Source organism: Olea europaea, chromosome 3 (genome assembly GCF_002742605.1).
Source record: "Olea europaea var. sylvestris chromosome 3, O_europaea_v1, whole genome shotgun sequence".
Taxonomy (NCBI): Eukaryota; Viridiplantae; Streptophyta; class Magnoliopsida; order Lamiales; family Oleaceae; genus Olea; species Olea europaea.
In genome coordinates, this window is record NC_036239.1 from 18,638,194 (window position 1) to 18,653,172 (window position 14,979).

At 26.7% G+C, this 14,979-nt stretch overlaps 1 protein-coding gene across 1 annotated transcript; it reads left to right on the forward strand.

The window, feature by feature from the left end:
* The first annotated feature begins 9,525 nt into the window (after positions 1-9,525).
* LOC111379394 (polyadenylate-binding protein RBP47-like) lies at positions 9,526-14,041 on the forward strand. Its single transcript, XM_023002753.1, has 8 exons — positions 9,526-9,815; positions 10,173-10,176; positions 10,263-10,343; positions 10,446-10,625; positions 11,333-11,443; positions 11,752-12,229; positions 12,976-13,043; positions 13,118-14,041. The coding sequence occupies exons 1-8, from the start codon at positions 9,526-9,528 to the stop codon at positions 13,250-13,252; spliced, it is 1,347 nt and encodes a 448-aa protein (XP_022858521.1). The 3' UTR covers positions 13,253-14,041.
* Positions 14,042-14,979: the final 938 nt, after the last annotated feature.

Consider the following 14,979-nt stretch of genomic DNA (forward strand, 5'->3'; position numbering starts at 1 on the left):
CAAGTAGTCAATGCTCTTTTTCTGACAGACTTTCTAAATTATTTCCTCTGAATCGAAGATTAGATTCTTAAGAGACAACTCTTAGAGTGACATTCTCAAAATTCATCATCCTTTAATCCATCTGCATTATAAAGATAATGAGTTAGAAAATTAATAGCCTGTCTATTTAAATTATCTGCTAAAATATTTTTTTTTTCCATCTTTATGCTCTATATTAATTTTATAACTATTTAATATCTCATATAATTTTAATCATCTTTTATGTCTTATTTTATTAAAATTTGTCTTTTTGATAAATTTTACTGTAACTTTACAATCTATTCTTATTGTAAACTCAATATTTAGGAATAATTTAAAATTTTCTATGCTATGTATGTTGGCCATTATTTCATAGTCTAAACTAGTTAAATATTTTCCTTTTATCTTAAATTTTCTGCTAGCATATCTACAAATTTTTTCTTCATTTTTATCATTATATATATTTGGTTTGGAATATAAAATTTCTCCCCATTCTAATTCGCATCCATCTGTGTCTGTTATCTTATATTAACTATCTAATTGTAATTCTAATAGTTGTAAATTTTTAACTTCTTCTTTTGTTCTTTTAACGAGTTCTATATCTGATTGATTAAAACATTTTTGTCCTTTATTAGATGATTTACTATAAAATGGTTATACTTTTCTTCCTAAATCTTTGATAAAATGTGTAGTATAATTTAATATTCCTAAAAGGGCATGTAATTTCTTAGTTTCTTCAATTTTATATGAAAATTGTAAAATTATTTGTACTATGTGTGGTTGTAACTGAATCTTTCCTTCTCCTAAAATTATTCATAAAAATTCAATTATTTATTTATTTATTTTCTTTTTCTTTTTACTTATAATTAAACCATTTTCTATAAACTTATTTAAAGTTATCTCTATATGTTTCATATACTCTTTATAGTCTTTACTATGTACTAAAATATCATTTATATATACACAAACAATGGAAGAGAATTAAATATACTATACGCATCTTTCTTTGAAAAATAGAGGGTGCATTTTTTAATCCAAAGGGTATGACTAACCATTCAAAGTGTTCTAGTGGAGTAGTAAATGTTGTCAAAGGAATTCAATCTCTTGCCATTTTTATTTGCCAAAATTCAAATTTACAATCAAATTTAGAAAATATCTTGCTATTTTGTATTTTATTTATTAGCATATCTTTATCTAGTATTTTATATCCATCTTTTATAGTACTATCGTTTAATTTTTTATAGTTTATAACCATTCTTGTTTTTCCTCTTTTTATTTCACTATGATTTCTATAAAGACTACTGATCTATGTTGACTACTAGATAGTCTTATTACTTTTAAATCTAATAATTTTTTAATTTGTATATTAAAATCTATATAATTTAGTATCAGAGTTGCGAGCAAAGCATGGTGGCCCCTCAGACCTAAAATTTGAAGAGAAATCAGATAATTTAGAATTTTTAGATAATTTATTTTTAGAAACTTTAAAAACTGATTTTTTTACCAAGAAATAAAGAGTTAATAATTTTTAATAAGATATCTTCTAAGATAGATAGTATAGATAAAATTTTAAAATTAACCGAAGAATTCCACTAGTAGGAGACGACCCTATAAAATATTGGGATAAAAATAAAATAAAAGCTAAATTAGAAATCATAAACGAAAATATAAAAATTAGAACAGGAGAAATAAAGCATGCAAATCAAGATATAGAATATTTAATATACAGATTAAAGAATTATTACGACATTTTAAGAAAGACTTAAGACTATAATTAAAAAGATTTTCATCATGTTTAAAGAGGTTTAAACAAACTCTCAAAATCGGGATATAAAACAGTCAGTTTAACTCAAAGGATTACTTTATCTTTTTAATCATGAAATTCAGAATAAAGAGGTTAAGAGCATTATAATATAAAAAAGATAAAACCCTTGTTTGTTTCCTATTATTTGCTCATTAAAATGAAAAATATGACATTTATTCATCACATCAAGTCACCATATTTGAATTTCTATCCTTGTGTGGGGCCCGTAACGATTACATTTTTTATTCTCAGTTTTACATTAATGTGTATCAAACGGAGCCAAAAAGATAAAAAAATTCTGAATAAATTAATTTTGAGGAACCTATTTAAACTGAATTTAGTAGGTCTTCAATTTACACACAATGAATGTACCTTCGAACTTTAGTGTCATTGCAAAATACACGTCCGTTGCAATATGCAGATTGTCAAGTGCCTAGTTTTGAGTGTGTGCTATCGTTCATGCAAGGGCAAGAATTCGCAAATTTCGAAGGGGGCGAAATTATTTTGTGAAAGAATTTTATTTAAATATGGATTATTTTGTGAAATAATTTTTGGGTCAAAATTAAATTAAGAAAGACTTAAATTTTATTAGATAAAAAAAATATATAATAAGAAAAGAAGAAACAAAAACTTGCAGCCCTGATATCAAACCCCTAGTTGTATATGTCCAATTTGCTTTGCATATGCCCCTCGTAAGTTTTGCTCATCTTGATATTATTGCTCTCTTTCGACAATTTTGATCTTCCTAGTATTCTTGACGTTGTCTTTTCAATATTACGATGTCTTCTCTACTTTTGCTACATTTCCACCATACAATTACGTGTTTTGAATTTTTTTTTCTTGCTATCTTATTTCTCATTTTATGTCCTTATTGTAAATTATTTATGTTGTTTTTATTTCCAAATTTTTCATTTAAAAAATTTCATTTTTCCACCAAAATTTTTACTTTTGTGCTATTTGATTTATATTTTTCTATGGAATATATTTTCCTAATTTTGATCATCTAAACACACTTTCATTGTTTTCATGAAAAATATTTTCTTTATAGGGAGTAAGTTTTTATTTTTCAAGTAATTCACTCTCTCTTTCTCTCTCATCTACTGTCTCTCTCTTTCATCTATCACCAATAAAAAATGGACAAATATAACATTTTCTATATTGAAAGTAAAATCAAACATATTTAATTGACAATTTTCATGTAAATAATTTCTAGGTAATTCAATTTTCTAAAATTTATTTTCTTTCCATGTAAATTTCATGCTTGTAATCAGACACACCCTTAATTCAAAATGAAGGTGCAAATTCACAGTCTGTACTTCCTACATTCACTCCCGAAAATTGAAAGAGGAAAACAAGAATTGTAACATTTCGATCTATCGCACTCAGCCTCACACGGTGCCTGACTGCCAAGTTTGCCATCTCTGCAGTTGTCCGTTTTTTCGGGCGTAATCCTCCTAATCAAAACTCATATTTTATTGTTTAAACTTAAACAGATATTATCTTTTTAACACCCACTTAATCTAAAGCTGAAATTTAGCACCCGACTCCATTTAAACCAGGACCCGCATTACCAACGCGTATCTACTGGACCCAGAGGAAATACTCCGCCAAATTTCCCTAGGAGGTCATCGAACTTCACTTTGTCTCTAAATGGTCACCGAACTTTGCAAAAATCTCCTAAGAAGTCATCAAACTTCACTTCGCCCCTAAATGGTCACTGAACTTTGCAAAAAACCCCTGGGAGGTCACTGAACTTATTATGCATGGGGTCCCAATTTGCAAAAGTTGAGTGACCTCTTAGGGAATTTCGATAAAGTTCAGTGACCATTTAAGGGTAAAGTGAAGTTCGGTGACCTCCTAAGGGATTTTAGCAAAGTTTGTTGACCATTTAGGGATGAAGTGAAATTCGGTGATCTCCTAGGAGATTTTGGCAAAGTTTGGTGATCAATGAGGGGATTTCCTTACTGGACCCACTAGCAAACATTTGTCTTAACGGACGGACTTAAACGCTGTCAACAACGTCACATGTTAAATCCACCCTAACATGGGTGTAATTTTAAATTTGGGCAAGTCAAGAAGTCATTTTTTCACTTTAAGCAAAAAACTTTGCCAATCATTAAAATGACATTTTATTGAGTAAAAGACAAAAATGTTCTTAAGTAGTTTATGCAATTACAAAGATAGAATTTTGTTTCAAAAGACAAAAATACCCTTAACTTACAAATTAAAAAATCAAACACTTTTCACTTTATATTTAATTATTTATTTTAAACAATTACTCAAATAAAAAAAAATATTTAATTTACTTTTTTGTTTAAATATTTCATTAATTAATTATCTTAATCGGTTATGTATATTATTTATTTAATATTTAATTTCTTTATTTAATTATTTATTTAATTACTTGCTTAAATAAAAAATTAATATTTAATTTGATTTCTCATTTAAATATTTTATTAATTTATTATCTTAATTGATTATGTATATTTAATAAATTATTTAATTATTTATTTTAAACACTTACTCAAATAAAAAATTAATATTTAATTTGGCTTCTCTTTCAAATATTTCATTAATTAATTATCTTAATTGGTACTTATTTAATTATTTATTTTAAACACCTACTCAAATAAAAAAAATTAATATTTAATTTAGTCTCTCGTTTAAATATTTCTCTATTAATTATCTTAATTGGTTATGTATATTGTTTATTTAATATTTAATTACTTTATTCAAATGATCACTTATTTAAATAAAAGAATTAGTATTTATTTTAATTTCTTATTTAAATATTTCATTAATTAATTATCTTAGTTAATTATATATATTCTTTATTTAATATTTAATTACTTTGTTTATTTAATCGCTAAATTAAATAAAAAATTTATATTTAATTTAATTTCTTATTTAGATATTTCATTTATAAATTATCTTAATTAATTGTGTATATTATGTATTTAATATTCCATTACCTTATTTAATTATTATTTTAATCACTTATTTGAATAAAAAATTAATTTTTAAATATTAATTAATTATTTAAATATTCCAGTAATTAATTATCTTAATTGGTTATGTATATTATTAGTCATTAATATTTAATTACTTTATTTTAATTGCTTGTTTAAATAAAAATATTATACCATAATCTACAAGTGCCATAATATTATTGGAGAGTTGAAAAACAGTTTTTCCGATCCTTTACTCATAAGATTTCACATATGCATACATCCTTATGAATTAGTATATGTAGAATTATCCAATATTGAATTTGATTTCTCATTTAAACATTTCTTTATCAATTATCTTAATTGGTTATGTATATTTATTTACTTTATTCAATTATTTATTTTAAAACATATTCAAATAAAAATTGATATTTAATTTAATTTCTTTTTTGAATATTTCATTAATTAATTATCTTAATTGGTCATGTACATTGTTTATTTAATATTTCTTTACTTTAATTAATTATTTATTTAATCACTTATTCGAATACCAAATTAATACTAAATTTAATTTATTCTTTAAATATCTCATTAATTAATTATTTTAATTAGTTACATATATTATTTATTTAATATTTAACTAGAACATAAATCACATAATGCATGAGAATATCTAACAAAGATGGAAATCGAACATTAGGCACGATCACATTTTCAAGACATCGAACATTATTCAAGAATGCCGAAAATATATTTCTTCTACTAAATGAAGTCGAGTGGGAAGTTCTCGATTATAGTATGTTATTCTCTACCTAACAGATGTGTAATATTTATTTAAATCGTATGTACTCTCTATTTATAGTATATTATTGGTTTCCTCAATTTTATCTATTTATAGTATGTTATTGATTACATGAAAATTGACCCGACGAATATGTGATATCTACTTAAATTGTATATACTCTCTATTTATAATATGTCACCGATTTCCTCAATTTTCTTTCTTTATAGTGTGTTATATATGTAATTAAGAGTGATTAGTTATTTATTATATAATTACATAAAAACTAAAGTATTATAAACGTTTTAAAAAAATGCTTACATTTTAAATTATTACAACTACGGATCACAGTAGACATAAAAAAGAGCTTACGTTTTAATGTGTGTTTAGTTTATCAGCTCTACGTCACGTCTGATGCTAAAAATTCAATATACTTTAATTTGATCCGAATCCGACGAAATTAATGGAAGATGGATTTAGGGTCTTAATCCGATAACACAATCGAGATTCGAATCCGATAATCCGTAAACTAAATGAATCAAATATGGATATAGGTCGATCCGATCCGATATCACTAAAATATTTCAAAAGGAGTCTCCTTTAGAAATGAGTTAAAGGAGCATCACTTAGATATAAAAAATAAAAAAATAAATATATATATATATATATATAATAAGTGAGCACATCAAAATAATCCAAATATTTTTTAAAATAAATAAATAATTAAAATCTTGTTGGGGCTATGATTTTCAATGAAAAAATAAATAAAATATTTATTTTTCTAATTTTTTCAATTTCGGATCTAATTTCTGATAATATAGTTAATCGGATATGAATTTAACATTCAAATATCCGTTGGATTATTGGATCGGAGCAAATAAGATAATTATTCTTAACAGATCGAATCGGATTTGAGCAGATTCGATCCATTTATAACCCTAACTTCGATGCGATGATTTCATAATCGCCTTGGTTCGAATTCACGGAAGAGGTTGGGCAACACACCATCGACGGATGTTCTCTTCTCTTGCCTCGATCGTGTACGGAGAAACAATGTGTTGTGACAGCAATCCAGTCCTCTTGCTAACCATTAGCTTTGGCACGTCAATAACATATTTCTTACAGGATGTCTTTTTCATCGTCTTTTCCGACATAATTATCACATTATCCAAACTCGTGACATTATCTGTCAAGTTGGGGGGTCATTTCCGGCATAGTTATATATATTATTTATTTAATATTTAATTACTTTGTTTAATTATTTAATTATTTATTTAATCACTTAATTAAATAAAAAATTAATTTTTAATTTAATTTCTTATTTAGATATTTTATTTATAAATTATCTTAATTGATTGAGTATATTTGCTTCAATTATTCATTTAAATTATTTGATTTAAGTATTTATATTAATTGATTATTTAAATTATTTATTGAACAAGTAAACGTAAATATTTAATTATTTATTTTAAATGTTAGAAATTTATTTCAATTAAATTATAATTACATATTTTGATTATTAACACTTAATCATTATTTACATTTTTCATTTTTCATTTAAATAATCATTTAATTATTATTTAAATATTCATTATTTATTTTTGTGCATTTAAATTAATTATTTATTTCAATTATTTTTCATTTATTTGTTTCATTTGTTCATTCAAATTATTTTATTTAATTATTTATTTTGATTGATTACAAGTAATCATAAATAATTAATTTTTATTTTAAATGTTAGAAATTTATTTCAATTAAATTTTAATTACATATTTGATTATTAACGTTTATTCATTATTTACATTTTTCATTTATCATTTAATTATTATTTAAATATTCATTATTTATTTTTGTGAATTTAAATTAATTATTTATTCCAATTATTTTTCATTTATTTGTTTCAACTGTTCATTTGAATTATTTGATTTAATTATTTATATTGATTGATATTTAAATTATTTATTGAACAAGTAAACGTAAATATTTATTTTAAATGTTAGAAATTTATGTCAATTAAATTTTAATTACATAATTTAATTATTAACATTTATTCATTATTTACAATTTTCATTTATCATCTAAATAATCATTTAATTATTATTTAAATGTTCATTATTTATTTTTGTGTATTTAAACTAATTAATTATTTCAATTGTTTTCCATTTATTTGTTTTAATTGTTCATTTAAATTATTTGATTTAATTATTTATATTAACTGATTATTTAAATTATTTATTGAACAAGTAATTGTAAATATTTAATTTTTATTTTAAATGTTAGAAATTTATTTCAATTAAATTTTAATTACATATTTGATTATTAGCGTTTATTATTATTTACATTTTTCATTTATCATTTAAATAATCATTTAATTATTATTTAAATGTTCATTATTTATTTTTGTGCATTTAAATTAGTTATTTATTCCAATTGCTTTCCATTTATTTGTTTCAATTGTTAGTTTAAATTATTTGATTTAATTATTTATATTGATTGATTATTTAAATTATTTATTGAACAAGTAATCATAAATATATAATTTTTATTTTAAATTTTATAAATTTATTTCAATTAAATTTTAATTACATATTTGATTATTAACGTTTATTCTTTATTTACATTTTTTATTTATCATTTAAATAATCATTTAATTATTATTTAAATATTTATTATTTATTTTTGTGCATTTAAATTAATTATTTATTTCAATTATTTTTCGTTTATTTGTTTCTATTGTTCATTTAAATTAATTGATTTAATATTTATGTTGATTGATTATTTAAATTATTTATTGAACAAGTAAACGTAAATATTTAATTATTTATTTTAAATATTAGAAATTTATTTCATTTAAATTATAATTACATATTTTGATTATTAATATTTCATTATTTAAATTTTTATTTATCATTTAAATAATCTTTTAATTATTATTTAAATGTTCATTATTTATTTTTGTGCATTTAAAATAATTATTTATTTTAATTATTTTTCATTTATTTGTTTCAATTGTTCATTTAAATTATTTGATATAATTATTTATATTGATTGATTATTTAAATTACTTATTGAACAAGTAAACGTAAATATTTAATTATTTATTTTAAATATTAGAAATATATTTCAATTAAATTTTAATTACATATTTTTATTATTAACATTTATTCATTATTTACATTTTTCATTCATCATTTAAATAATCATTTAATTATTATTTAAATGTTCATTATTTATTTGTTCATTTAAATTATTTAATTTAATTATTTATATGGATTGATTATTTAAATTATTTATTGAACAAATAATCGTAAATATTAAATTATTTATTTTAAATGTTAGAAATTTATTTCAGTTAAATTTTAGTTACATATTTTGATTATTACTATTTATTTATTATTTATATTTATTATTTATTGTTTAAATAATCATTTATTTATTATTTATATATTCATTATTTATTTTTGTGTATTTAAATTATTTATGGAATACAACGAAAACAAATTGAAGGAAGCCTAGCTACTGTCTAGAAAAGATGGTATGGGCCGTCTAGCCCTCTCCTCCATTTCTTCTCCGGTCCAGGTGTCGGAATCGCCATTTTGGCTCAAAAACACCTCAAAAAATATCATTTTCAGTAATTTTACATAATCTACAAAGATTTCTACCATTATTTCCAACAAAATTTCTTCTCCTTCTTTTTCAGACGTCGATTTGAGAGTGATTTGTTAGGGACAATATTGAGTTTTCATTATTTTTAAGGATTTTACAAAATTTTCAATTTTTTTTGAACAGTAATTAACGATCATTTTGAAAAAAATGTCTTTTTTTTGTGGCTATATGCCTTTCCTCCCCTAATACATCCGGTTTAGACCCTTTTATTCTTGATCCTGGTTTCTCAGACCAGGTTTACTACCTATCTCTCTCTAAACCTCAGTGATTGAATTTAGGGAGAGGATTAATTTGGAGAGATTCTGAAAATGAACAGCGGAGATTCGAATCAACAACATCATATGCAACAGCAACAGCACCAGCACCAGCACCAGCAGTGGATTGCGATGCAGCAGTACCAACAGCAATGGATGGCCATGCACTACCCGGCAATGGCAATGCAGCAGATGATTTATAACCATCATTACGTACCGTACTATCACCAACAGCAGCAGTATCAGCAGCAGCAGATTCAGAGCTCTACTGACGATAACAAAACGATCTGGATTGGAGATCTCCAACAATGGATGGATGAAACTTATCTCCAATTGAGCGCGAGGTATTTTTTCGTTTTTTAAATAAATTTTGTAGTATGCGTATAAATTTAATTGTTCATTATTTGAGTTTTTACTGGTAGTTGTATGATTACTTCGTTGCTGATTTTTCTTTTTTGATTTGATAGTATGTTTGTCAAGTGGATTTGAAATTGATAGATTGAACTGAAACTTTTGATAGATGCTTGAAAACATTGTTACAGATTTGAGATCTCATTACTATTGACATAGAACCAAGACGGGATAGATGTCCGTATATGGTATATATACATATATTTATTAACTTGGGAAAAAGTAACTTTTAAGGAAAAAAATGTTGGAAGGATTTAGAAGTAGGGTCATGCTTTTGCTTTATTTGTTAGGCAAGTGAAGTAAGCTACGAATCCCATAACTTGCTATTTTCATTAAATTCTTGAAGTTAAGGATAACATTTATATCTCTAGTATGATTAGGGAGGAGTGGTGTTGTGCGAAGCTGCAACACTGAAGCTTTTTGCTGGATTAAAGGGCTTGCAAATGAGTGTTGTTGATCAAGCATATCTACAACATATGTAACATATTTTTAGAACAGGATCTCATATATCTGAATGAAATTTTACTTTTTGTGATTCTTTAAACATATATTTTCTTGGTTAGGTTCGTGGTGCTTCTATACAATGTATATTTTCAGAATGTTTTTGCCTATTTGGATGTCTCAAATGGGTTTCTTCTTCTTCCTCTCCTCCTCCCTCTGCTTGTGTTCCTGCTTCTGCTCCCACACCTCCTGCTGATTGTGATTATGATTGTGAGGCTAGCTTGACTAATTGCTGTGTTACAGTCTATGATGCACCGACATGGACACGTGTGTCCGACACGATACGTGTCGGATACGTCGACTCGTGATTTTTCAAAAAAGTAACGACACGACACGTCATCGACACGTTCATTAGATTTTTAAAATTCTTCATTTATATAGTTTAAATTCAATTTTATACTTATTATTGATTATTTTTTGTTGAAATCTTTTAAATATGAATACTTATTTGTTATTTATTAAAAACTCCGAGTTAAAAATATATAATAGTTATAGTAAGAAAGGAAAATGATTACTGTAGAGTTTCCGAAGAGTGTCGGTATCGACACGTATCCGACACGTGTCGGGCACGGACATGCTACCCTAGTTAGAGTGTCCGTGCTACATAGGTTACAGTTAACGGTTATTTAAAGCAAGCATTTTTCTAGTTCTTCAAAGCTAAGCTCAAGGATGCTTGACAAATTACGTTTCCTAGAGAACAAGTTGGTGATTTGACAGTTTCAATGTATCATTGGAATGCAAAATTTCAAGAGAACTGTGTTGGCACCTTAGGAAATAATATGTATCCAATGGAGTTGATATTTCCAAATTGTGTAAAAAACAGTATGCATGTGCTAACTTTCTTTGATAATAGAAGTATTTTTTATCAAAGGAGCAAGATGCAAATAATGACTGATGGCAGTCTGCCAGTCTCTTTGAATAATTCTTTAAGAATACTTTGTGTTGGCAGAGCTCTTCAGAGTATAATGTTTGTGTTATTATTCTGTATATGCCATTGTTCCAAGTCAATAATTCTACGAGACAGACATCAATTAGTAACCATGATCATCAAGCAATTCACGTCCCACATACGCATATCAGCTTTTTCCATTATGAGATTTCCTTTAGCCTCTCGGTTGAATTGTATGAATGGCTGAAAATGAAGATTGCAAGTTTGCTATAACCAACTGTTTTTGGAATTTAAAGGAAATAAAATAGAACTCTTTGAGCTTAAATGAGTGAGACACTAAGAAAAGTATTTTTCCATCTGTTCATTTGATGCATGAAAATGCAGTTCATTTTCAGTTTGGATACTTTCTGAATGTGTTGAAAAAATAAAGATTTTTCCTAGAGGAATTTTAAATCACATTTGATGTTTTGAACTGACAGGTTGTTTCTGTCAAGGTCATTTGCAATAAGCATAACGGTCAATTGGACAGATATGGATTTGTTGAGTTCAGTTCTCATGCTGCAGCAGAGAAAGTTCTGCGTGGCTACAGTGACTGCTTGATGCCAAATACTGATCAAACCTTTCGCCTAAACTGGACAGCCTTTAGCTCTGGTGATAGGAGGACAGATGGCGGGTCTGATTTGTCAATATTTGTTGGGGATCTGGATAGTGAGGTTACTGATGCCCTACTGCACGAAACCTTTGCTAGTAAATATCCATCCGTCAAAGGTGCAAAAGTAGTTGTTGACTCAAACACCGATCGTTCAAAATGTTACGGCTTTGTCAGGTTCGGTGATGAAAATGAGAGATCACGAGCCATGATGGAAATGAATGGAGTTTATTGTACTAGTAGACCTATGCGAATCAGTATTGCAACCCCCAAGAAACAAGCTACACAGCAACAGTATTCTTCACAAGGTGCAATATAATACCTCCTTTGTGCATCCAGTTATGACAAAAAGTTAGTGTTTTCTGATAATTTTTCTCCTAAATTTAGTGATACGGTTTCAAAAGACAGCAACCTGTCTACCACCAAAATTATTCTCTTTTTAACAAGGATAATCTTGGAGTTCCTTGAGAGTCCTATGACAATAAATTTTTCTTGATTTAAATGGTATTAGTGAAACAAACTTCATTACTTGACTCGATCTCTACTTCTATGTTATTCATATAAGCCTCCATGTTTGTCATAGGGTAACTTTTTTGGTCAATTCGGCATAATTTGAGCTGTAAGTTCTATGAAACAAAACTTAAAATAGTACTATACCTTATGCTAAACAACATACTTTGAGTTTGATCCATTGAAGGAGCATTTATTGATGCACAGTAATATATACATTTGATGAGGACTTCATTTTTCTTCCCTCATTGATGATTGACGTTCTCTTTCTCTCATGAAAATGAGTAATAAAAGTACCACAAGTTTACCAATTTGCGTATTCTGATCTCTACTCATCATTTCTAAGATCAGTTAGGATACAAAGCATCGAAGCTTTCTAATTTAGTCTTTTCCACACTCTTCTTGTTTTATTCTTCTAGTTTTGAAAGGACAATTGTTAAACAGATCATTTGTGTGTTGTCAATTAGATTATGTAATGTAATCTACTTTAGCATAAATTCCAACATTTTGACTTACTTTTTTGGTGTAGCCGTTTTATTAGCAGGTGGATATACATCAAATGATATCACGCCCCAAGGTTATAAATTTGAAAATGATTCATCTAACACAACAGTGAGTCTTGCTCCTCTTGGGAATTTTGTCCTGAGAAATTTGTATATTTCAGTATTACAGTAACTCGTGACTAGATATTTGTGGGAGGACTCGACTCTGATGTCACTGATGAAGAGCTCAGACAGTCTTTTACTCCATTTGGTGAGGTTGTCTCTGTGAAGATACCGGCTGGAAAGGGACGTGGTTTTGTACAATTTCTTAACAGGTAATTCTATGGTGCAATTTATCATAATGCAGATAATGTTCTGTACCAGTAATCATCGTTTTAGGAAATAAATCTGATTTCTGGATCTTTTTCATTTTATTAATGAGCTAATGAACTTATAACTAATAAGGGCTTCTTTACAAATTAGCTATTTTCTGAAAGTACAATCTATTAGCTATCAGTTTTTAGGACAAAAACGTGCATTGGATATTCCTGTTTCAACTTTCACTGAAAACTTAGTGCCAAACAAAGACAAACTGTCTATGGAAGTAGCGTTTTTAAGGAGCTTGAGCTGCCTATACAAATTGAAAACCTTTCACTTTAAAGATTAATTGTGATCTTGCTCTCTCAGCTCCAAAATGTGCAGTGTAGTCAATTTTTTTTCGTTCCTTCTTTTGGACCACTTTACTTTTAAGGGTTCTGACATAACTGGTTCTGCTCAGAAACCTTCCTGCCTTCAGAATAGAAGTAGAAGGTCATGACTCTTTTTTTCCCTTTCTCTGTTTCTAGAATCCCAGATTCTGTTGCAGAATTCTTGTATTTTTCTCGTCTAAAGCACATTGTGAGTGTAAGTTCATGCACATTATAAATAACGACTTCTACATCCATTTTCATGCAAAGAATGGAGAAGTTTGGTTTTCTGGAATGTAACAGTGTAATTAAGTTTGTTTCCAAGTTTCTAAATTTTTCCCTAATTGATTAATTCTCTTAGTCCTGTTATCACATATTGGTTTGTTTGCATTTTTATTATTTTTTCATTTAAGGTAGTGTTTAATTGCTCCACATTTTCCATTTTCCAACTTTTGGTTGTTTGATTGTCCAAAATTTTTCATGGAATTGAAATTCTCACTTTCTTGTCACGTCAGCATTTTCCATGAAATCTTGGAATTAGAATTCTCACCAAAATTGGTGAGAATTGGAATTCCTTATTACTGTAACGATTTTTAAATATTTTTTTTTGGGCAATGGAAATAAATTCCAAGAATTATTGTAAAAAAATATTTTTTTTTACTAACAATTTTCATGTAAAATAAAACCAAACGAACACCAAAAGATAGATGCTTTTCTTGATTTTATTATTATTATTATTATTTGGCAATGGAAACAAATTTCATATCCAATATACCAGTAAATTTTGTCTCTTTAATTGACAATTTTTATATAAAATAAAGCCAAACGAACATAAAAAAAACACTTTTATTTCAACATTTTTCACGTGAAAAATTATACTAATCAAACACAGTAATTTACAATTCCCAGCAAAACAATTTCTAGGCAATTCAATTCCCTGGAATTCGTTTTCAATTCAATTCAATTTCATCTTTACAATCAAACGGACCCTCACTATATTTGTATTTCTCTGTTATTTTTTCCTTCTGTTTTTTGGTTTATCTTTGTGGTGTGTAAGTGTCTTCATGCTTCCATTTAGCTGCTTTTACTGTTAGCTAAAAATTATAATATCAAGAAGATGCAGTTTAAGCTTCAACTTAACAGCCTTAAATTTATTTTTGAGTTTTTAAATTTTTTTTCCTAATTCATTAATTCTCTTGGTCCTGTTGATATGCACTTAGGGATGGCAATGGGGCTCGGCTCAGCCCACATGCTTGCGGGCTGGGCCGAGCGAGCCTAAGCCCTTGACGAGCCCGAGCTGGATTTTGACTAGCCGCTCGACCCGTTTGACATTCCTATATGCACTAGGTGGTTGATATTTATGCACGTGTGAATTTTTAT

Excerpts from the sequence above, each read along its gene's own strand:
- LOC111379394 (XM_023002753.1), top strand. The coding sequence starts at position 9,526 with ATGAACAGCGGAGATTCGAATCAACAACATCATATGCAACAGCAACAG. Across the intron at positions 10,344-10,445 it reads AAATGAGTGTTGTTGATCAA|GTTCGTGGTGCTTCTATACA; the intron begins GCATATCTACAA and ends TTTCTTGGTTAG. Across the intron at positions 12,230-12,975 it reads GCAACAGTATTCTTCACAAG|GTGGATATACATCAAATGAT; the intron begins GTGCAATATAAT and ends TTTTATTAGCAG.